The sequence below is a fragment of the Scomber scombrus genome, chromosome 6, assembly GCF_963691925.1.
Source record: "Scomber scombrus chromosome 6, fScoSco1.1, whole genome shotgun sequence".
Classification (NCBI taxonomy): Eukaryota; Metazoa; Chordata; class Actinopteri; order Scombriformes; family Scombridae; genus Scomber; species Scomber scombrus.
This window is the reverse complement of record NC_084975.1, coordinates 18727985-18752473: the sequence shown is the minus strand read 5'-3', so window position 1 is coordinate 18752473 and position 24489 is coordinate 18727985. Positions and strand designations below refer to the sequence as shown.

Here is a 24489-nt window from a genome sequence, read left to right as displayed (position 1 = left end):
ATATTTTAGTCACATTGTGTCAAATACAGTATTGTTTTTTTATTAGCCCAAAAATGCTTAATTTGAGAAAAAGTATCCTGTTGTGTACTGCAAAGAACCCTGTTCTCAGCATCACTTTCTCAGTCACTGACACATACATACACGTGGTACCTACTGTATGTGCACATACACACATACAAAAACTGCCATGCGGTGTAGGCTTTGTTAGGAAATGTGTCACATTTTTACGACTACTGTAACTGCCTGACACACCATGGCAAGAGACCGCAACATCTGTAATGATGGATGGCCTTCATATTAAAGATATCAAAGTAACCCTAAAAGAAACACATTAAAGTGACATCCATGTATTACCAAGGGGGAATGGCTGCACATAATTGACTTCATATGTAGCTAGAGTGAATTCTGGCATGCAGCTGACAGCTCTGCAGAGACAGTGAAATTTTACTCTACACAGAATGTGCTGTGGAGGATGATGGACTGCAAGGACCAAATATTTGGTAAACGGCATCAGTATGTTTTAAATGCACATTGCAACTGTTCGCTTATCAAGAAATGGCTTAAAAATATGTCTGAAAACGTTTTTCTTGTATCCATAGACTAACATGAGAATATGTAATAGAATAAAAGTTGTAATCTTGACCTGACACCTTCTGAAATGTGTATGCTTCAACATTGTTGCTTGTTGGCTGAACTGGAACACACAAGCTCACAGCCAAGTCAAGTAATGAAAGATTGCCAAAGAAATGTCTGGCAGAAAAGACTGATTCTCTCATTCTGGATGAATCTCTACGGTAGAAAAGTATACCTGAGGCCACTACTGTGCAGTAGTGGCCTACTGTGCAATAGTGGCCTCAAGTGTACCTTTCTACCGTTGACTGACTGACTTTTTTGTGTTTGTAGTCTCACAGGTGGGACTAAATTAACTGTAATCATACCTAACTTTTAAATTAATGCACCTGTGAAAGCAGAAACCAAAGAGTGAACAAGAAACCTTTATTTGATAAACAACTGAATATTTACATTTTATATGGCTGAACTTTACTTAATTAAACTGTTTAAAAGAAATGGCTCTTTGGTTGTATTGAGCAGCTGCCCAGCTTGTTGCTTGACTACTAAAATATAGTCCTCGAGCAAAGATAAACATTGCAGTTTTGGTCCAAGACCTCTACTTCTTGAACTTGTGGTTTGGCTTTTGTTCCTCATGTCCCTTGGCTGCACTGGGATAGTACATTGTCTGTTCTCCAGCAGTTAGAGAAGCCAGGACTTTGGTGAATCTGAATTGTTTTGTGTTTTAAAAATGATTCCCCAGAGTCTGAATCACAGACCTGCACTGTTAGTTTGGAATTTAAAGGAGTTCAGATTAATAAATCATAATCCCAAACTCAGCACTCCTCAGTCACCTTTTTGGTGTATCTAACACCCCAATTCCCGACAGGCTGGGCACAGACACGCATGTAAGATCTGTGCTGCTGTGGAGAAGGGAAACAAACAGGTGGCATAAGCCTCAGCGGGCCCAGCATCTCAGCACAAAGCATCCCTGACTCTGTCCTATCAAAGCAGGTTGTGAGACCTTGCTGCAGTTCCATGGTAGTCCCTTGCTATGCACACTTAGTGGCCTCTGGGAAAAGCACTCCAGGTGCTCATTGACTTGCATGAAGGCTGCCTTTAGTTCTCACGCTGGTGCATTCGAAAGACTGATGAGCTGCTATTGATCTCTTGCAGTAGATGTTTTTTCTCATGTACAAAGAAGATTATATAATAAGTAATAGCAAGAAAAGGATTTTTACCAATTATCCTCACTGGTTATTATTCTAGTAAGCCTGAAAATTTCACAGCAGCAGAAACATTTAACATTCTTTTTATCACCAACCCTGTTAGCGCTACCAGAGAAGGAACAATGTGATACATGTGCACAGAGTTGGGAAAGTAGACTGCTATTACCCACGAGTGCTGCAAGATGCCCAGCATAAGTGAGATGCCGTTTGCTTTCAAGGACACATAGGATCCCAAGGTACTTGTTGAAGAGGAGGAATATTATTAACCCCAGTGGCATGGCCTTCCATTTCTTTGTATTTCACTGGCAGAACCGTCAAACCATTACATTATAACATTTCTTTGAATGGTGAAAGCTAATTTGACTTGGGGAAAATTGTTCCACGTAAGGTCAAAACAATGCCACAACAATGGCGGAAATGGGGCGTTTTAAAAATAACTAGACAGGAGAGGAAACTTCAGCAACACAAGCTGTTCTTTTTTCTAGGCCAGTGTGCACCAGCTTGCCATGACTAGACACTTGTCTAAGTAAAAAAAGGGAAGTAACACACTTTTACTTTAGAGAAAAGATCAGAGTTGATAGATGCACAACTTGCTTTTAGATTTTTCGGTTTCACCCTTCACTTTGGAAAAACTTTGTGAAAGACCTTGAAAATTCTCAGCTGACAAATTTGTCTCACTCGGAAACCAATTTATGCTACGATACTTGATCTGCTTGGGGGAGCTGAAAATGTTGGTTTGGCAGGAAACATTACAGTAAATAGAAGCTGAAATGACCTTTTTGACTCCTCTAACAACTGCTGATAAACTACACAAGAAGCCCCACTAGTAGCCCTAAGGAGCTGCTATGTTCTTTACACTGCACAATATAAAAGTGTTAGTGACAAATGTACAGAGGTTCGTTGCTAGGGGGTCTGAAAATGTAAAGTTTGACCTCAGAATTGCTCTACAAAACAGGTCATTGAGTCACAAAGTTCAGATGGATTTTTCCTCTGGAAAGTATGAATATGCATACAATAATCATGGGAATCAGTCAAATATATTACAAAGTGTCTTATGTTCAATTGCTGTTGATGATAGTACAAAAGGAATGACACAGTTACCAAAATCAATGAAGGTTAATCTTCTGGAGACCTTAAATGTCCACAGCAGAATTCAGACCAATTTGACCATTAGTTACCTTCTGTTGCTAATTTGGCACAAGAGTGGCACCAGAGAAAAGTTCATACAGTGACCAAATGGATGGAGATCTTCTGGGAGTATGAAAGTGTTTAGTAATGTGCATGGTAATCTGCCCTTTAGATCTGGAGAGATGTTACTTTATGTACAAGTAGAAATTGTGGCCAGAGGGTGGTGGTAAAGAAAAGGTCAAGGGGTCAACACAGTGTAGTAGAATGTGCTATTAGAGGAAAGGTCTGGGATCATCCGTTGGGAGCAACAAATTTAAGCCTTGTTTGCAATTAGTTATTATGTTTAAGCTGATGTTGGTTCTAAAAGATCTTTTGATATTTCTCCAGTTCAGCCTGGTGCTGGGAATATGTGCCCAGTCCTTTTCAAGATATTTAGGACCAAAGTGTTGGTCAAGGAGAAATTCTGACATTACGATAGCATGAAAGGTCAAGGGATCACCAAAATCATTAGGAAACATCTCTGGAGACCTAACTTAATTGCAATCCTGCCAGCAATAGTAAAGACATACTATATTTCTCTGGAGCAAAGAGTTGGGAGAACCAACAGACATCAACATCAAAAAGTACCTGCCAATATTATTTTTTCCTTTTTTCCATCAGCAATATAAAATAGAACACCTTTACAGATACAAGATACATTTTAAAAGTTTATAGAAGACAAAGTCAGTATAATTAATTTGCTCTTTGGTTTAAAACTGAGTCGCCAACCAGCAGCTTGTTTGACCCACAGCTCAATTTCCAAATAAAAAAGAAGGCTATGCATTGGCAGCCAGGTCTATGAACATATGAATACTGTTAATGCTGAAAGTAATCCATTAAATTGTTCTCATCTCAAAAAGTTGCAATCATCATATTGGGGTATTATTACCGCTTGAACCACCAAACACACATTTTACCGGCCATTTGGCACTTGGCAACTGTTCATCTCAGACACTTTCCAGAGTGAAAGGACTGTGGAAGAGAGAAACGCTGCTGGAACTCTGGCTGAGCAGGTGTGCTTTTACTCTTGTCTTTTCTGTATAGGACATGGCAGTATGACAATATTCTGTCTACCATCCTTAGTGACACAAGACTCTGGAGCTCCCCTATAATTAACCCTGGCTGAGATCCAGCACAGGTAGTGGAGGAGAGAAGGCCCACTGACTGCCAGTATGTCTGGCAGACACCATCCATTCCCCAAAACTGGAGATGATCCTACACAGGAGACACTTTGACACTCTCTACCACATACACGGTAGACTCAGCAGAGCTTCAGCCAACAAACCCATCTGTGGAACTCATTATTAGATCACTGCTAAAGACTCAAGCAAGACCCTCCACACTGAAACTCGCTTCTGCAGATATTTTTCTAAGCTGCCTCTCTGCAATATCACTATACCATTAGGCCATTAAGTAGATCATATTTTTATATTCCTCATCCACTTTTTTGTACAGAAACAGGTTGGTGGTGCACATGTGTTTGTAGTTGAAAAAACAAATTGTTCCTGCTTTATATATAACTAGCAAATTGTTCCTTGTGTTTACTGTAGTTATAAGATGAAGAGATACATTGTATTACAGCTACATATAGAAATGCCTCAAATCTTTATGTCTAAGAAACATTCATATCTTAATGTTGTATAGCTTGTAGATTTCCAACTACATACAGTATATGAAACCTAGAAGGACTTCAACAGCATTCAGAAGTGCTGAGCATTATTGTGCATCAGCATTTCTTAAAAGGGCCCATAAAAGCTGTAACGTTCTGGGTATCATCTCAGTCGTTGTTGGATAAAGAGAATCCATAAGCCCCTCATTGTTTGCAGTTTGACCAGGTGCTTGGCACGTAAAACCCTACATTCATCTGCCAAAACCTGCTGGCTTGCGCACAAGACTGCAAACATCTCCTCTTGCTCACTGCTGTGGAAATTTTTTTTTTTTCAAGAAACCACGTCCTTTGTGGAAACACAAACTGCACATATTCAGATATTTCTCTGACAAATATAAATGATACATTTGTTTTGTCTTAACTGTGGACATAGCATAATGTTTTATAAAAAATGAAACATTATCTTAAGCCATTTATCTGCCTTTTGTCATAATCTGTTACTACTCAGTTCCAGTTAATGAAATGCATATCATCACACATAAATCAACCTAATCATGCATGCCATATTTTTTCATGCTCCTGTACAGAAAAAAAAATTGCAAGACAGCCCAGTGCCCAGTCCTTTTGTACTGCCTTGTGATGAATATGAACTTGGGGTTAACCTGTTCCTTACAAAGAACAGAAATCAATTAATATTTAATTTGTCAGTAAATTAAATATTGAGAAAACCGGAGGTCCTTTGATAATGTATTTTTGGGGGTTTTTTTAGAAATTAATTTGAGTGTTTTCATCAAAGATAACTTTGCACCAAAGCTGTCACATCCCCTCGCCTTCCCAGTTTTGGCTGCACTTTTCTTTCAAAATGATTGATTCATGAATGGATGGCTGCACAGGCCTGATGTACAGATCACTATTTCTTTCATACCACAATCTGCTTTTAAACATCTAAAAATATTCTCATATGATATTTTACATATCACATTTAATCAGAACAGATAAGGTTTGTCATTCAAATAATGCATTGAACATCCACTGTGTGAAGAAAGGTAGCTTTGTTGTTAGTGTAAAGTCACATGAGGTGTGATCACATGTTTGCAAGACTTGGTTTCCTTAAACCCAAAAGCTTCCTGTCTAAAACTCACAAAGTTATCATTTGTTCTTACAAAAAATACAAAATACATTTGCTGTAATCAGATAATTAAATTCTAAATAGTAGATTTATAGATTTTTCTAATGAATAACATCCTGTTCAGCAGCAAAAGTTAAGCATGACACAAATTACTACAGTATGTAAACTCTTGAGTCAGACATCATAAGCGACATCTTGGCATGCATATCCCTACTGTTTCAGATTTACACACACAAAGCTCACAACGTCTGACGGTTTTGATATACAGTACTTCAGTCACCCCTGATATTTCACAAGTCACAAGTCAAACACATTCCCATCTTGGATCCCAGAATAAGCGATAAATTGCCATTTGAATTCTAGCCTACAGGAGCCTATGAATATATAAACATTTTAATTGATAATAATATTACCAAAACACAAAAATACTCATCTTATCCATGCTGAACTTGTTTTTTCATTGCAATTAAAAGTTTGTGAAGCAGCAGCACATGTTCAGCACATAAATCTGGCAGGGCATTATTACATATCCATATCCTTCCTATTTAAAATGATGACCATCTCCTAAAATTGAAATGCTCGTATCTCCTCTTTTCAAATATTGGAAATGTGAAATATATAACATAATTAGGAGATAGTATATCAGTGATTGTATCTATTATCTATCAGTGATTTTATCTATTTTCCTGTCCCATAGTTTAAAATCCACATGTAATTTCACTTTTTCCCTTAAATAGAGACTGGTGTTTGCCATTTTATGGAATAGGTGGTTGAACCTGGGCTGCGGTTAAGGCTCAAACAATATCCAAATGTATGACATAGGTTGAAACTACCTAGTGCACGCACGGCTCAGCTGGGCACAAAATACCCTTCTGTTCCCATTGTCACCTCCTGGTACCTTCACGCTTTGTGGATATATCTGGGAGGGAGGGGGAGACAGGGGAGAGCCATAAACCAGGGGCTGAGGCCGAGGAGCCTGGATAAATTAGCCAAACCACTTAGGTGATTTCAACTAAAATTAGCAGTGCTGCCTGTGGGCTCCATCAATTCTGAACTTGCTCAAACTCTGACAAGCATGGGGGAACTTTTTCCCCCTGGCCCCGCTATCTAGGAGCCCCCTCTGTCTGCTCTCCCTCTCTCTTTCCTCCTTACACCATATCCTCTGCTTCCCCTCTACATTTAACTATAGCGAGCTCCATCAGGACTCTTGACCACTTTGCATGATCAGTACAGTACATGCCAAGGTGCAGGATTATTTTTCTTTATTTCTAACCTCATTCATATTAGAAGTAGGGTATGGTTTCAATTTGACTGAGAGCGACATGATTGATTATAAGTGATGAACTTGAACATTATTTCAATTTGAAAGAAAAAAAGTGTGTCAGTGTTTCAAAATTGTGCTGTGATTCTTTTTCAAGGTTTACACAGTCCATGGTCACAGGTACTTGCAGAGTTTGTTGACACACAACAATATGGTAACTGAGAAACCACATGATCTGAATATGGTGGAACACAATGAAATGAAATTTCAAGGAAAAAAGGCTCCTTTTGCAAACACAGCAAGAGAAATGTCTCTTTTTTACATGCAGTACATTATGTTCATATTTGTAATACTGTAGAACAATGAACTTACAATGAGAGAATAATATAGCAATCCATTGTTTGAATTAGGTGCTGTTTTGTCCACACCCATGCAGGATGCAGACAATTTCCTTTATAACCTGATGACATATGTGCAACATTTATCTACACCTGGTCCCTCCTGGCACCAGGTTTTCTCTCCTGGCCGAATTGCAAGTCTAACGAAACTGACAGGTGGCTGAAATTAAAAATTTGCAACACATTTTGCATTTATTGACTGTCAACTGTCTCTCTGGACGGCCATTCCAAAATACTGAAATATCACATGCCTTATCTTAAACTGCACAAGTGCTGTGTGTTCCTAAATGCTCTCATGAACAATAGTTGTAACTTATATTCAGCCACACACAATAACAGCATCTATTCATCTTGAAATATGAAAACATCTTGTTTGGTTTGGGGAGCATTTCTGTATCTACATATGTTTATGAAATCAACCACACAAATTTTAAGGTGATTTTTATTAGCGTAATTAATTGCTCACCGTGGTTCAAGCTGCAGGGTGAACAGCACTTTTCATTGCTAATCAGACAGTAACTCATCAGCACCCAGACAGCAAGCGGGCTGAAATGGAGCACAGGAGCATGAAAACCCAAACGTATGTGTATGCACACACGTTAACACACAAATAAAAACAAAATGACAGAATCTAAAAGGATGCTGCTATGACTCACTAAGACATTCAATCAGATATGTAAACATGCAGAAAATAGTGACTGATCACATTTGCTGCTTGAGTGGCTACCCAGGCCCACAGAGCCTGGGCAGATGAAGACAAAGACATTTCATAGGAGGAAATGCACGGCTCCAACCAGCCAAGCAGACTAAATTGACCTATTCCTTAATCGCTTTTAATGAAGACAATGTGAGCCCTGAGTGCCGCTGAGACCCCGAGCGCTGGCGCTGCCTGCGCGCACTGCCGCAAACTGGCTGCCACACAAACAAAGCCAAGCAGCTGATTTTTAATTTTAAATTGTAAATTCCGAATCATCTCTCCCAGAGATTACCTTTCCCCCAGCAGACTTTTCTCTAATTTGTTCAATTAATGGGAATAGTGTTCCAATTAAAATGTCATATCCAAATGAATTTAATTTGAGCTGAAACTGCCTGTGACGAGTTGGTGAGAGATCTCTGACAATGGAAATGAATATAGCCGTTATATTAATATCCATCCATCTATCTATTCATTTTCGACTCATGCAAAAGACCTAATCAAAGCCTTTTTTTAAATTATTTTACAAGATACCTGAAGATCATGTTCAGAAGTCAAATGGAAGAAAGAACTAACTTGATTTATTGTTACAATCTCATTAGTTGGTCTGTTTCATTAGCTCCGAGATAAAACACTGAACTGCTGACATTTCTACGAGTGCATCATGTTTGGACCTGACTGGTTGACCTGTTGGACCTGTTGTCAGTAAGAGGCAGTTTAGAGAGCTCAGACCACTAAGACAAAGAGATCGGATCAAAATAAAAACTATCTGATCACACTGCTGTACAACGCCACAGCCGGCTGCTTTTTTTCTCACCATTATGCAACTGTTAACATCTGTTACTTCTTCAGAGACGTTATGTGCAGCCTAACAAAGCAGCAACATTATATGGTTGGTTAGAACAAGGGCTTAAATTTACAAAACAAAGCTGAATGAGATGGACCAGTGCGGACCCTTTAATGACCAAGTCAAATATCACAAGGATAAAAGTTCAACTTTTGACATGCAAATTGGATCACTTTTTCAGTGTGCCAGGTGAAATAACTTACTTGCTCACACGTTAAATTAATTCATTTTTCTTCAACCTCTATTTTCTACAGGGCCAGAACCGGAAAAAAAATGTATGCAGACAAATGCTCTCATCTCTTTTGGGAATGTCTAGCGAGAGGACATTTCTCTGGGAGTATGCGAACAGTCTTTATTCGGCATAACAGCTCCTGCAAACCTATTGTTTTGAGTTGACAAGGTGCTCCACGGAAGCACATCAGCTCTTATATCAAATTCACCATTCTGACCCTCGGCCTAGTTTCAAAGTGTGTGTGTGGGGGGGGGTTGCACATGATGGTGAGAGAGAGTGAGAGAGGGAGAGAGGGAGAGAGATAGAGAGAGTGAAGAAAGAAGAAGTTATAGAGAGGATATTTCCAAGGACGACTCCAACTTCCTAATGGAGTCTCCAGAAGAGGATGGCAACAGGAACAACGGCTCCCTCTGGGGTGAAAAGACGGGTCAGTGGTCAAAGGTACCAGTAAGATGACCAAATAACCGGCAGCTTTACTGATCCATTAGCTATAGATTCAAAGCTTAGAGACATAATATCTGCCCTTCTCATTGTACACATTCTTGTCATCTTTCCTGGTTTGTGTATATTTCTGAACTATAGACGATTAACAGCCAGTAAAAGGTATGCACACTGTCAAGAGGGGCCGATTTCAAACACAGCTGAATATTTTGTTATTTCAGACCTCCCATTTCGAAGATGTGTTAAGAATACATCTCCTCAAGACTGCTGATGAAGTCCGTCTTGTGCAGCTGACTAGTAAAAATACCTCTTCTTAAATAAAACAGGAACAAACAGGAATGCCATTGTTTCTGCTTTCTTTCATGACATCACAGTGCATTTTGGCAAGCCATTACACGGAGCGATACACGATCAGGCGGAGAGGAGCTTGTCGACATTAATGTAATGCTGTGTCCACAACCATATTTAAATATCTATCACACTTTCAAAAGGCCCTCATCCACTTTACATAAAACTATGGACATACTGCTATTTATCAGAGGAGATGCAATATAAAAAGCATAAAGACAAATCTCTACTGTTATTTCTAGCCTGACAAAGTGCTGGAAATGTGATATTGCAACACTTTCTCTGTATGCCTCCAGACACCATCAAAACACTATTTTTACTTTTTTATTGGTAAATCGTCAACTTTTATTTGAAAGTAAAACAAATGACAGACGTTTCAGCCCCTTGGCGCACAATCATGCGGGCAGGACAGCAAAGCCAGGCAGCCTGACAAATGCCCGGCCAAGGCGAGCTGGAGGGAAGTAAAAAGACACTCCTCCTCAAACGGGCCCATCAACTTTCAAAGAAGCAGGCATTAGTGAGTGCTCATCAAGCGGGAGCAGGGGCCCATCCATTCCCCTGGTAAAGCGGAGCAAACGGTAGGCCACAATGCCTCTACGGGAGGAGGGAGGCGGAGGACTACAGAGATGAGCCCTGGACCCAGTGGTGTTTCCGAGCGGAGTCAAGCCGCACGTCCCAGGCACACTCAATTCCCAGCCCAACTGTCACTGCTGGCACTCAATTCAGCCCCTTCAAGCACATAATCTGTGCTCGTATGGCTGTTAAACACCACACACTCTGGTCCTTCACTCATCCCATGCCATGGTATTGTTGTGTCTGCCTTCTTTCTTTCTATTATTGAGCCATTAAAGGATTTGGATCGAGAACCATTTCTCAGCATATGGTATCTTGATCAGCGACAAGGCAACTTAAGGACAATAGATTCCTTGCACATGTAGAAATTGATATTTTTTGTAACAGAGAGAAATTCAGGAAATATCACTTGCCTGAAGTCTACAGTCTGCTGTGGAGTGTGGTATAACCACTGAGATCATTTGTTCATTGGTTCATGCAGTGAGGAGCTGCGTGCAACGCTATCACCAGGTACGTATGAGAGAGCTGAGATTCTTGCAAGTTGGAGGGAGAGTCATTGCATTAATCTCAGTGAACACAGTGGGGTCTAAGGTGGCACGGTGCCATGCCGGCAATTCCCACTTACGGCCATCTCTCCCGATGACAGAGCGATAATGTCACATGGGTCCAGGTGAGCGAAAAAATGGCAGCCTGCTTGATGCTCAGCCGGCTGCTTTAATTGGGTAAAACAAAGTAATTTGAGAGCAGTATGGGGGGCACGAGGGGGTAAATGATGGGACAGAAGGTCATTGCTTCTCTTTTACTCTGCTGTGTGCCATCCACCAACACTCCCAGCATGTGCTACAGTTAATATTGAGATCTATTATACACTAGCCTTTCACCATCTGCTTCGCACACTGAGAACCTGTGCTGCACACCTTGTTATTGAATAAAAAAAGAAATTTTGTTTTGCTTCACTGTATGTCTGTTTGAGGATGCAGCAGCATACTTTGATTCATGGGGATCATAAGACACTCAGATGTTACTGATAGATGGCAAATTATAACAAATGATGTAACAGCATCAAAAGATCGTTTTTTAAGTGCAAAGAGCACAGTGTTATTTTTTTTAATGCCATCTGTATCCATGCGGAGCAGAGTACACTGCGCACAATGTCAATTTATTCTACTTAGTATTATTATTATTATTTGCTCACTAGTTTTTTTTTTTTTTAATCCTTCAGTGTTTAAAATGACCAAAAAAAAGAAAAATATTTTCTCTCAGATGTCATCGTGTCAGTATAGGAGCTGGAACAACTGTTTTTGCTACCTAAAAGAATTAAACAATAGATTATCACATTTTTTCACAGTTTTCTGTCCATTGTTTGATATTTTTGATACGTTTGATATTTTAAGCTTATTCAAAACATGAATCACACAGGATGACATGTGCTAGTTATGAAATATTGCTGGTACTGCATACTGATGCAGTATATTAGTAATTAATCAACATATTTGGATGCAGCTGTGCTTCATCCCATGTTTGCTGCTTCCACACAGAGAAACCATCTTTAAAGACTTCACAGTACTGCCTTGAACAGTGTTTCATCAAGTCTCTGTTCTCTTAAGAGTTTTACTGTATTACATATATTACTTAGTGAAAATGATCAAGTGTCACTTAAGAGTGACAGAAACAACAAGCCATAACAAAAGGTGCTGTTGTGCAGACATTTTTCCAATACATAACCACGTGCGCAGACAACATTTCATTAACACTTGTGTATCTGCAAGTGCATTGGGGCATGTGCGTGTCTCTGAGCGCGCATTCAAGCATGTGGTTGTGTGTGTGCTTGTTTGAGTGCAATGAGATACATGATGCACCTGTGTTAAACAAATGACCCCCATGCCTTTGTGGGTTTCTCCCAGGTGTGGCTGATGCATGGATCATGTGGTGCAGAGTGCTCGGGGCCACATTGGCTCAATCGTCCTGGGATCATCTCTGAATGTGGCCCTGAATTTGCATTGAGTGAAGGAACGGTTCACCTCCTCAGCACAGCCTTCGACGCATCTGAGGTGCAGGGGAGGTGTGTGCTAGACCAACCCCCTGCAGGCAGAATCAGGTGTTATCTGTCTGACTGGGGACACCACCATCAATCTCTCCTGTCCACTTTCCTTTGCCCAGAATCAAATCAGCTCAGGGTAATACATCTGCGCTGACGACATGCAGACAAGATAAGCAATCTAGTATGCCAAAATTTTGCTGTGTTTTCCTGATGTGTTGATGGAGTAGCGATAATGTATTAATCACTGTATGCAACTGCTTTAGCCTCTCAACTTTCAAAGGATGCTGTGATAAAATGATATGCTGCTGTTTTTCCTCTTCATTCCTCAAATAATTCCTCAAGCTTTGCTTTCCCATCAGTGCTTTATTAGTAAATACAGCCATAGCAACCGCAATCCAGGTGCAAAGGTGTTATACAGTAGATCAAATAACACTATGTATGCATCAAAACAAAATGTACAGTGCAAATGCCATTGTCATTAAAGCAACCAATAAGCTTTGTTCAACAAAAAATTCAAATCCAAGTCCACGGTTCAGCCTTTAAGATGTCACTTAAGGCTTCTATATTGAATACAACTGACAATGACCAACTCAAATGTGGGTCACATCAAACATACAACACATACTGTAGGCTGTTTTCAAATGTTCTTGTCAAGTTTTCCACTTTTTACACAGAAAAAAAAAATTAAAGCGAAAAAAATGCATCACTGAAATTCCACATATAAGCACTCACTCTGCTCATTGGTCATCACTGTGTCTGGGGTGGGAGCCAGAAAAGTCCTTAAGAAGGTCCTATTTCAAATGGACTGCACTAATATCACAATTTTATATCTTAACGGGACACTTCAACACATAATAGGCGGTGAACAAACCATCAACCCTGCAGTGGACGACCCGCTATAACTTTTGAGTAACAGCCGCTCCTCTAATAAACTTCGTAGTCTGGATCAGACCTTGACTACTAGCTGCTAGAAGCTGCTGACTTCACTCATCTATACCCCAACCTGCAAAGCAATTCAAAATAGCAGAGTTCGTCTTGTAGTTGGGTCAAATCGAGGTTGTGTTATGTTGCCACCACAAATGAACTGCTCCAAAATTTGTTTGTGACCAGACTGAGACCACTTCCTCTAAAAGGCCTTGGTTTGGTCCAGCCCCAAGTACAATTGCTGAGTTCAGATCTTCCCAAACAAATCATACCAAGCTGGAAAACAAACCAAAGTCCAATTCAACTATACTAAATAACACAGGTTTGAAAATGCTCCTAGTGTTCAGTTTGTACTGAACCAATTATAAACACTTAAATCCCCTTTCAGTCTTTACCTTGGTTGCTCCTCATGGTTCAGTTTATGTCCGACCTTATTTTTCATTCACATGCTCCCACTTTCATTACAGAAAATACACAAAGATCTTCTGCACTCCTCAAGGCCAGTGACTCAAACTATGTAAACACTTTATGTGTCTCACACTGTACATGCAATTTTACATTTCTTTTTGGCCTGGAACGTACTGGCAAAACACCTTAACTATCCAAGTTGCTCTCACTGGAAACTAAAAAGTACCGTTATCTAAAACATGAACTAATTTTTCAGCATTTTAATTGAATCAATCTGTAATAATAGGAATGGAAAAGTATTTTATCTACCCTGGCTCATTCAAAATGTAGCAGTTATCCTTTTAACTGATTCAAACAGACAAAAATAACATCACTCAACTACAGCTCTAACCTGTTGGGTAGAGAATTGATCAGAATTACTTTTACAAGCACAGTGAGGTCTGGCCCCGAGCTGTACAGCAGACCTTAAAGGCCCCTGTGATGTAGCCTGCAGCCTCAAATTCTCCATCAAGATGTTGCAAATGTTTCTGTGCTCGAGACTAAAGATGACCACGCTTTTGCAATGAGGAGCTTAAAACTTAGAAAGGACCGACTTGAGGATCTTAAGCAGGAAAAATGATTTTAATCTCCCGCTGTTTTAGAGTGTTGCACGACCGTATACAATCAAAGCACCAAAGTCAAAATAACAAGTGCACTTTCTTGTAATTATTTTGTAAAACATGGTTTTATAGCCTTTTATGCCTTGGGCGACTAGGCGGCAGGGAGTAAAAAAAAAAAAAAGAGAGAGAGCGAGAGCACAGGGAATATCTGAAAGTGGACTGAAAGATGCAGAAAAGAGCAGGAGGGGCAGAGGGAGGTGAAAAACCGCTGTTGACACCTGGTCTGTATGATAATCTGATCTGTGTATGATGGCTCGGAGTTTGAAAGGCACTTTGTCCAATTAGAAGTGTGCAGCAAATTTCCACCTGCCCCTGACAGAGATGAAGTGGCTCTTTCAGAAGACACTGTGGCACTGAGCCAACAAAGGGAGCCCAAACACCGCAAGTGGAGCAAGCAGAAATTAATGAGCATCACAAGCCACACTAAACACAAGATGACATTGAATGAATATTCTCTCAGTTGAACTACTGTTTCAAACTATATAATTACAAACTTGACACTTTATGGGCAGAGAATAGAATGATAAAGTAAAATAAAAAGGTTTTATGTTCACAGCAAATACCAGATAGACAACATCAATTTCTGCTGAATTTGAACTTTTATCTACCTGTAACTTTCCCAAAGTTAAAAGTTAACCTGGTAATAATCATATTTACTTCTTTATAAATATTGCTGTTTTATAATTCCATAATTAAAAACCATACAACAAAATATGAACTTGAAATTAGTCCATTAGGTGTTACAAGATGAACAAGATAACCATTCGTAATGGCTCAAAACATTCAACAAAAGAAAAAAACAGTCATGAGGAACAAAATAACTCCAATTTTGTACATTAATATAACTTGAAAGCAGCAGGATTCATTATGCATGTTATGCAGATTAGGAAATCGCAAGTTCCTGATAAGTTCATGGTAAAGTGTATGAGGAGCGTCTGCAAGATATGCCACTATCAACATCAACCAAATGCCTTCATCTTCCTATTTCTGTATGTCTATTTCTGTCTGTCACATAAAAATAGGCTTTTAACAACCCAGCATGGCGTTAATTATTATGTCTTAAGTACTACATTAGTAAAATAAAGCTGCAAATATTGATTGATCAGACAGATGATATTTGTCAGTGAGTGAGAGTAGGATTCGTGTATCATACATGGTGAAGAGTGACTCTGTCTTTCAATCACTGTCAGAGAGCAGCACGGCTGCGTTGCGGCATTGATTGAGTCCCATCGCACCGCACTCGGTCTTAGTACGCCTCCTAAAGCAATCAATCCACCGACACAAGCAAGAACCAAATATTCATTAGTGACTTATTCATATTCAAAAGCTGCTTTTCAAAGTAACAAAAGGACTGAATTGTCTTTGACAGGCACATTACAATGAATCTGTGACATACTGTGTGAGGCATGAACAATTGTGATCATCTTCTATTATTTTACGAGCAAAGAGTTGTGTTCATTATTGTTGTCTGCCAGATGAGGAAATTTGTATGAACAACTAGATTATTTAACAAAGATTATAGTGTTACGATTCATCAGAAACAGACTAAATGTTAAGCTATGAAACAAATACAAATGGTGTCTTTGATTTCACAAATATTCAATATAATCAGAGTTCTATTATTTTTACTTTCTTTTTTTTTATTACATGAAGGTCAGTAGAAAAAAAAGCGTTTGGACAACACCACGACTAGTGTAAAATGTTTCAATAAGAACAAGCTAATAGTTTCACACTGAGTGATTCAACATGATTAATACTTATGGGTATTGTTTAACTACTCCAGCTCATTGGCCCTCTGTAACTGGCAAAAAAAGAGAGATGGGCTGCGATGTTAATAATTAGTTGGTTCTGCGCTCAAAAAAATTCTGTCCAATCTCACCAGATTTTAATCAAAGGCTGAAAATAGTAGCTGATTGTAATCGGCACTCAGAAGTCACCAGGGGTGTTTGAAGAGCCCGTCAAGCCTGAGAGTGGAGCTAATTCGATTAAGTGGCGGCAGTACCTGGAGGGGACGGATCTGTATCTCTCCCTTTTTTATTTATGAGATTAAGTCGCGCTTGTTATTCCAATAAAAATAATCAAGCCAACAGAAATGACACTGATTTTCAAGTTGTTTTATCCCCCATGTCTCCAAAAGTTTTTTGTTTCAGGTGAAAAATAAACTTTGTTAAGCAATACACCAGCACTACTGATGGAGTGAAAATGGCAGTGGAGGATGCAGCATGCATGCTTTGTCTTATATAATTTACCTCAACATGTGTGATAGAATCAAAGAAAAATCAAAGTATCAGCAGAACAAAAATGTTCCGTTCCTGCAACTCTGTTTCTCATTGTAATATGGAGACATTTTAAATGGATTTGTGCAAATTAGAAATAATAACTTGGTGACTCTGGCACTCACAAAAAGTAGAAGCACACAATCCCCAGACTGATCTGTTTGAAAGGAATAAAGTTTCTGCAATCTCCGAGACCACCTTCCCTTGTATAATGTTGAATTAAATCATTATTACGCTAATTAAAGACATGCATCTTTGTGCCTTGCTGCTGTACTTCAGCTGTGCACTGCAGACCAGCTACAATATGCAACAAATATTACCATTTTCATCTCATGTCAGATGTCGTAGTCCACCGATAAACAAGGTACTTAAAACAGGGCTGCCATGAGGACCATTTAGCCTACAACAGGCAAGATAAATAATGTTTAAGAGGCTCTTGAGGTGTGCTGTTTGAATAACATACTTCAGATTTTACAACGTTACCTCTTCCTGTTTTAAAGCACGCACAGGCACATAATGTCTGGGAGAGCGTCAGTGAACGGGAGACCCTCCTGACTTTTACTCTCAAGTGTTCAACACATGTCAGTGCTCTGCAGCCTGCATGAGGAGGCAAAGCTTCTACAGTAAAATATACGTATACTTTCTCTGAGTGTGACACTCGACAGTTTAAAGTGCACATGACTTGACAAACATGACATATATGTCTGGTGTGATTTTGTTCAAAGGCATGGGAGTGATGGTTTAGAAGATACTGCTGGTCAAAGTTCCTGACTGAGTGTGAGGGGCTTACCTACCTGCTTGAGAGCTTTACACCCTCCGCACTGTTGGAGATATGAAAAGGCTTGGCCCTAGATGTGACATAAGAATTCCTCCGAGTGATCCTTTAGACCCCTCTAGGCCTCTTCTAAGGGGCCCATTTCGTATCAGAGTGGCACAGAGCAGCACAGAGCAGCACAGAGCAGTACGGAGCCAAGCGGCACCAGTACTCAGGTCACAGTGTACCACATTAAATTTAGACTCCTTTAACGCCCTCCAATAATGCATCTGGAGTATTTCCGGTCATTACCATTCTGACTTTTTTTTTTTTTATCTAAGATACAAACTTCTGTAAATGGGCCATAGATCTGAGCTATCATTCACCACAGGAGATTTCACATCAAATCTGGTGTCTGTCACTAGTTGAAACTTCCTCGCCAGCCCCAGTTAAGCCACTGGTGAGTTTACCCTAACTCTAAAATAAACTGTCACGCTAGAAGAAAACTTTTATATTATAGGTTAAGTATGATATCTAAACTTTTTTATGAATTTACAGTTTAGTCTATTAGGGCTTGCATTTCATTGCATACATAATACATGCAACGCAATCACAAAATAAACCTAGCTACATCTGAACATTCTTAGAAAGCATTGTTGTAGTGGTGTCTGAGTTAAGGCAGTTAGTTTGATACATCCTGTCTCTTTTTGTTTGACATGGAGGGTATCCTGCACTGTTTAACTGTCTTGTAATATGCCAGCGCCAATTAACAACGTGTACACCCGTTGCACTTCAGAAAAAAGAAAAATCCCTGTACTGATTAAAAGCACATGGACATGGATAATTTGAGCCGTGAACATTGGTAAATCAAATTTCTGTATCATATTAGGGGCCACAGAATATAGATGATGGAGACACATTTGTACAAAGTTGATAAAAACGTATATGGATTTCAGTCCAGTGAATTCATTAAAGTCACTGGCCCAGATTAGATTAGAAAGAATCATGGGTCAGCTGTGGAACTCGGCAACGGTATGTATAGCAACGTCCTGTCAGTGTGTAAATCTTCACTGGCTGGGTGTCTACAAAGCAGTTTCCTGCAATAAAACCCACAGGAGTCCTTTCATGCAGCTTCCCTGGTAACAAATACTGAAAATGTTTTGCTCGACATCATCATGGGTTATTGCATGATTTGCAAAAGATACAGAAGATGACACGCTTAATTTTTTTCAATAAAGCAAAATAAATACAGCCTTCTCAGCTGAGCAACTCCAGCCACATATTGGTATTTAATAATGGTAATTCATTTCAAAGCTAAACATGAACATCTTATATTATGCACAGCTTAAGTAGGATGACCCAAAAGCTAAAAACATGTTTTATTGGAGGTAATATTGTTAGATTTTTTGTTTTTTTATTCCAAAATTATATAGTTTTGCAAAAAGAAAAAATAAAGGGCAAAGCAATTCATAACAAACTGTTTTGTTTTTTTTCATTTTGTGAGACATACACAACAATGACAGTTTACAGCAACAGGATTCTAAATGATATATTCTTATTTAAATCACTGTTATTATTTCAAACAGACTTGCAGACAGATAGAGCCCATCATCTGAAATGACAAAATCTCAGTCAGTGCTCATTTAACTTTGTTATGTTGCCACTCACAGGTTTGGGGGTGACTGTGGCTCAAGAAGTCATTCACCAATCAGACGGTCAGTGGTTCAATCCCTGGCTCCTCCACTCCAAATGTCGAAGTGTCCTTGCATAAGACACTGAGCCCCATATCTAAGTGTGAGTGTGAGTGTGTGAGCGTGTGAGCGTGTATGTGTGTGTGTGTGTGTGTGTGTGTGTGTGTGTGTGTGTGTGTGTGTGTGTGTGTGTGTGTGTGTGTGTGTGTGTGTGTGTGTGAGTGAGTGAGTGAATGGTGCATGAGCACTAGAAAAATTGTAAAGTGCTATATCGCTCGTCATGAGCAGGTTGACACCTTGCATAGCAGCATCTGTCATCAGTGTATCAATATGTGGGTGAATGTAGGCATGTGTCGTAAAGCACTTTGAGTGGTTGGTAGACTAGAAAAGCGCTATATAAATGCAATCCATTTACCATCCATTTACAGGTATTTCCTATTTCGATAAGCATACTGCTGTTCAAGCGCAATTTGACCTTTGAAGCTACTAAAAAGAGAAGCCCTTTTTTCTATAGTAGTGGTGCCAAACTGCAAACTATGAGCAGATGTCACTGTCTAGGCAACACACAGAAATGTTTACCTTTTTCAGTTTAATTCACAGGTGTTTTCCTGTTGGGCAGAGGGGAAGTGCCATAGATACTGAACTTTGACTTCAAATAAACTGATGAAAATATGACAATGTTAATTGTCTGACAGGTACAAAGAAACTACATGATGTTATTGCGTAAGAAAACACAAGAGGAATGAAACTCAATATCATGTTATAGGCAGCCATCCAGAAAAAAAGAGTCACCTAATGGAGTTTGTCTCCCAGATCTGTCCAAGCGGAGGGCTCAGCTACAAACCTATACCTGTATCTTCATGCTCTCCAGCGGGCAGGGAGCCCTAATTCATTGAATTTCAGAATGCCACAGCCTCAATAATGTTGCTGTCCAGTCGAGTGGCATGCAAGCCCCATGCCAACTGCGAGCTTTCTGAGATTTTGTGTAAAACCTTTTTTTTTCTAAAGCCTTTGCGTCCCTGCACCTCATCCGTCTTCTGTCAACAACAACTAAATAAATGCTGCCACTCTAGCCGAGGGCTCTCGTTTCACTGCCCAAAAAATAAAACTGCTGGATGAAAGTCTGGTTATGTGTTCATTAACTGAAGACTGAATGTTTTGTACTCTGCCTTTTTAGTTTGGATCAGCGACTGAAACTGCAGTATCAGCTGTGATTTGTGTTCTACTATGAAACCAAAGGTTAAAACTGTTATATATTTAACTATCTTTAAAAAAAAATATTGTAACATGGCTATCTACAAAACCACTACATGTTCTGACATTATACAATGGAAACTGTTATTCGGTAAAGTAATGAGAAAGATAAATCTACATTTTTACCACTAAAACAAATTTCACAATTTAAAAAGCAACATAATGTTATTTGCTATTAGAACTGTTTGCCTGTTTTAGATAGAAAGATGTTCTTTTTACCTCTTTTTCAAAGGAAAATCAGATGACTAATTGTCACTGTAAATAAAAGCAACCAGCATTTCAACAGCCAAAACATAAGAGGACAAGTGTAGCGGTCACTGTCACTCAGTTTAGACTACTAAAGTACCACTATGACACACTCACACACATACAAACACAGTTCTGACACTCATACATGTAGGATCCAGGACACCGGAGCTCTTATCAGATCTGCGGTTTCAGAGCTTCCCTGTGCAATGGTGAGGTTTCATGCATCTGCAGAGACCATCACCTTACATAACCACACCATTAATATTGATTGTTTCCAAATTTGCGAACTGAGGGATCTTGCAAAATGAAAATAACACCCTTTCTTCTTTCCAGTAATGATATCCACAGCCCTCCAAGGCCTTTTCTCGGACCCACTCAAGTCTTACAGAGCACCGCTTCTGCTGAAGTAAGCCCTTTCTACTTAAAAAGGTATTAGCACTCAGGGTTAAAACAGTAAACGCTCTGCATGCAGGATAAGAAATGTGCATCCTCGAGAAAGTCTAATACAGCAGGTGGAGAAGGAAACTGTGCGTGAGCAAGTGTCTGCCGCCTAAAAATGTAACACTGAAAGAATGGTATTTAATATTGCATGTCTCTAACACAACTGTGAGCCATAAACATTTTTTATTGTTTTATTTTTTGAGTGATCCTACACTGAACTGTGCCAAGACAATAAACCAATTGCATCTCTTAATAGAACTTGTACTTTTACATGAGCGCTTTATTAAATAAAGCAATTTAGCCATTATTCCTTTATGAAAGCAAACTTTTCTTCTGTGTTCCTGAATGTCAATTGTACTGAATATTTCTGCATTATTCAATTTATAAATGCTCCCGCTTAACGATCCATGTTCAACATTTTTTAAACAAATATAGTCCAACTGTTGCAATATTATACTACTTTGTTAACATACGTTTTACAGCCTATAGATTATATGACAGACAACAGACGATAGCCGTTATTATACCTAACTTTGGGTCCAAGTTACAGAAGCCAACGTAATGATTCTGAGAGATAAGCTAAAACAATAAATTGTCAGTTGTTAACCACTATCTTTTGAATATTTAGTAGACTCCAGGTGTTACAGAACAGTAGACACCAGGTGTTACAGAACACTGCAGGTGATTACACACTTGTAAGATTTGAACAGCATAGTTAAACTTGAGTTTAAATTCATTCAGGAATTTATTTAAACTTACTTACAATAAGTTTTTTTAAAGTTTCTAAAACTTTTCTACAAGCCTTCTACTGCTAATACTCTCTTATTATCATTGTTATTCTTTGCCAAAAAAAAAAAGTAAAAGACAAAGCTTCAGTACAGGGAACCTCCTTTAAAGCTGCAGAGGTTGTCCCGCTGAACATGTTTTTTTCACCCATTCAGCATTACATAACAAACCAAAGGCGTTTTTTTTCCTGTCTTTCTCTTTCCCAGACGCACTTTAATCCTGTGCATAAAAGGGTGGGGTGAATATGGGTCAGCAGGTTAGGAGTGTCTCAAAGTCAGACTTGTGAAAAAAGAAACCTAAAGATACCTGTCTTTGCCCCGGTATTACATAAGTGCTCAGGCTGTGCCAACCCACAAAGTCACACAGTTTCCCTTTGCTGGTAGGTAAATATTCGATGAAGTGCAGTGATTTTTTTTCTAATTCAACAGTCGTGGCGATCATGGAGTGAGTGAACTGTAGTATAAAGTGAAAAGATCTGTAATGATGATTTCTGCTCTCAGTTGCGCGCCTCTGTTTATGGCTAAACCTGTTACATAACCAGCTTACATTCCACATTCACCATATCACACTCTAAATATACCCTTGCGCACAGGAAGAGTGCGCGCACAGGGAAGAAAGGCACCGTGCAATGAATTAATTGTCAGGTCTCTACTGATAGCCTCGCTGTCAAGCACACACGTCAACTCTGTTTGTCAAGAATCAGCAGAGAAATCACTTTCTTTGAACTTGGATGAGCCCGGTTAGCCTGTACTGGAGACAGCCGAGAGGGGGTGTGGTTAAATAGGCCTACTGTCTGTACTGTACAACATGGACGGGACGTGGTGGATAAATCATGTAAAATGAACTAGTCCTCAGCAGCAATGCAGGCAGACTTTGACGGGCGAATTTGACAATACAGGCCCGTGTAGTTTTCTACATTCTAATTATGTGGAGGTTTGGTCGCAGAAGCCGTGCTTCACGCTTGCAACAGTTTTTTGGAGAGCTGGCGCTAAACAAATTCCAGCTGCTGGGGCGTCTTTTTGCACACAGGAATAACCGAAATCTGTTAGCTGGAGATGTAACAAAAAAAAAATCTCGACCAGACGGCGCTGGGTGCTATATTAGGAATAGTCGAGGGCACATCCCTACAAAAGGAGAATGGGACTGATCGATCAACTAGCCCACAGTTTCCAAAAGTTCACTTTTGACACTTTGACAATAATGCGTCTGAGAGGGCAGGTTGGCCTTTTTTGGCATACAGACGCGCTCCTGTTGGTCGATTTTAAGTTGCAGGGTAACTGATTTATTTTGCAGTCAGAGTAAATGTGACATCTGTGACCGTATCACCCCCCTATGATTTGAGCTGTCAGTGGAGCCTGAACAACAGCAACGCACACCGAAGGCACTCATTACAACCGAACGGGCAAAAGCCGCGGTGCTCCTAAATAAAAAAGCCGCGTCCCAGTGGTTGGGTGAATTTACATAGTGTGCAGTTATTTATGGGAAAGCGATTTAATTCATTTTGAAGTTTCATATGTATATATTTTAAAATCCTCGATCTGTCGTTATTTCTTGCTCCGTGTCTCATAGCGAAATACGGTCCGCTTACCTCTGTTGGTGCTGGAACAGGTCTGCCTTCGAACCGGGGCTGGATGGTCCGCTTTCCGGAGCGTCTCCAGGTTTACCGGGGTTTCCCTGACCGGGGTAGCCGGCTCCGACGCGCTGTTGCCCGGGTCGCTCGCTGGATCTGGAGGGGACTCCATGTTGAATTTCAGCTTTGCTGTTTAACTACCGCTTGTACTTAAAACTAATTCTATGCGGTCTGTGAGCTCCGACACGGCGTCTTGCTATCTAATTTAGACTAGAAGTAAGAAATGAGAAATGCGAGTGTGTCTGGAGGTGGGTGTGTAGGTTTGATTGTCCACTAGCAGCGCTAGTGAGAGCTCCAGTCATGCAAACTGGAAAGGGAGAGGTTGTCAATAGCCGAAGAATAGATGTAGGCCTGAACATAATCCATGCTGATCGACCCTGCGCAGTTTTGCATGAGAATTGTGATATCTTATTACTGTCAAACATTGTTGAACAGTTTCCCACATCTATGTATTATCTTACTTTTAAATTAGCCTACTCCTAAAATGATAATACCACATGTAAACTGCGGCTGAATTTAAAACTGAAATGTGTGCAGAATGGTTGAAATACCTCATCATAACATTCAACTGCATCGGTGTATGATTTAAAACCTTTTTGTAAGGTTATTAAACTGAAAATAATTAAATTACTTGTATGAAAACTGCAGTTCTTGCGTTTGTTTCATTTAACTCCTCATTTAAACTCAGTTAGGCTAAATAAGATCATCCTCATCATATTTCATCAACATTAACATCTGCAAGCATGTTTACACACAAAAAACTGCGGAGGTTTGGGGATTATTTACTGCAAATTCCTTCACTGACACTGTGTTTCCTTACTGCAGCATGTAGCAGTATGTAGGCTACTCCCTTTCATATCTAAGAATTGAAGCATGGATAGGCAGAGCGGTGTTCATTA

General features: G+C 39.6%; 1 protein-coding gene across 1 annotated transcript in view; it reads right to left on the bottom strand.

Annotated features, from left to right (window-relative positions):
• roraa (RAR-related orphan receptor A, paralog a) overlaps positions 1–24121 on the bottom strand; it is a 188898-nt gene extending 164777 nt beyond the window's left edge. The window contains exon 1 of the mRNA XM_062420162.1: positions 23549–24121. Coding sequence (XP_062276146.1) covers positions 23549–23702 — 154 coding nt within the window. The 5' untranslated portion in view covers positions 23703–24121. The remainder of the gene's footprint in view (positions 1–23548) is intronic.
• Positions 24122–24489: the final 368 nt, after the last annotated feature.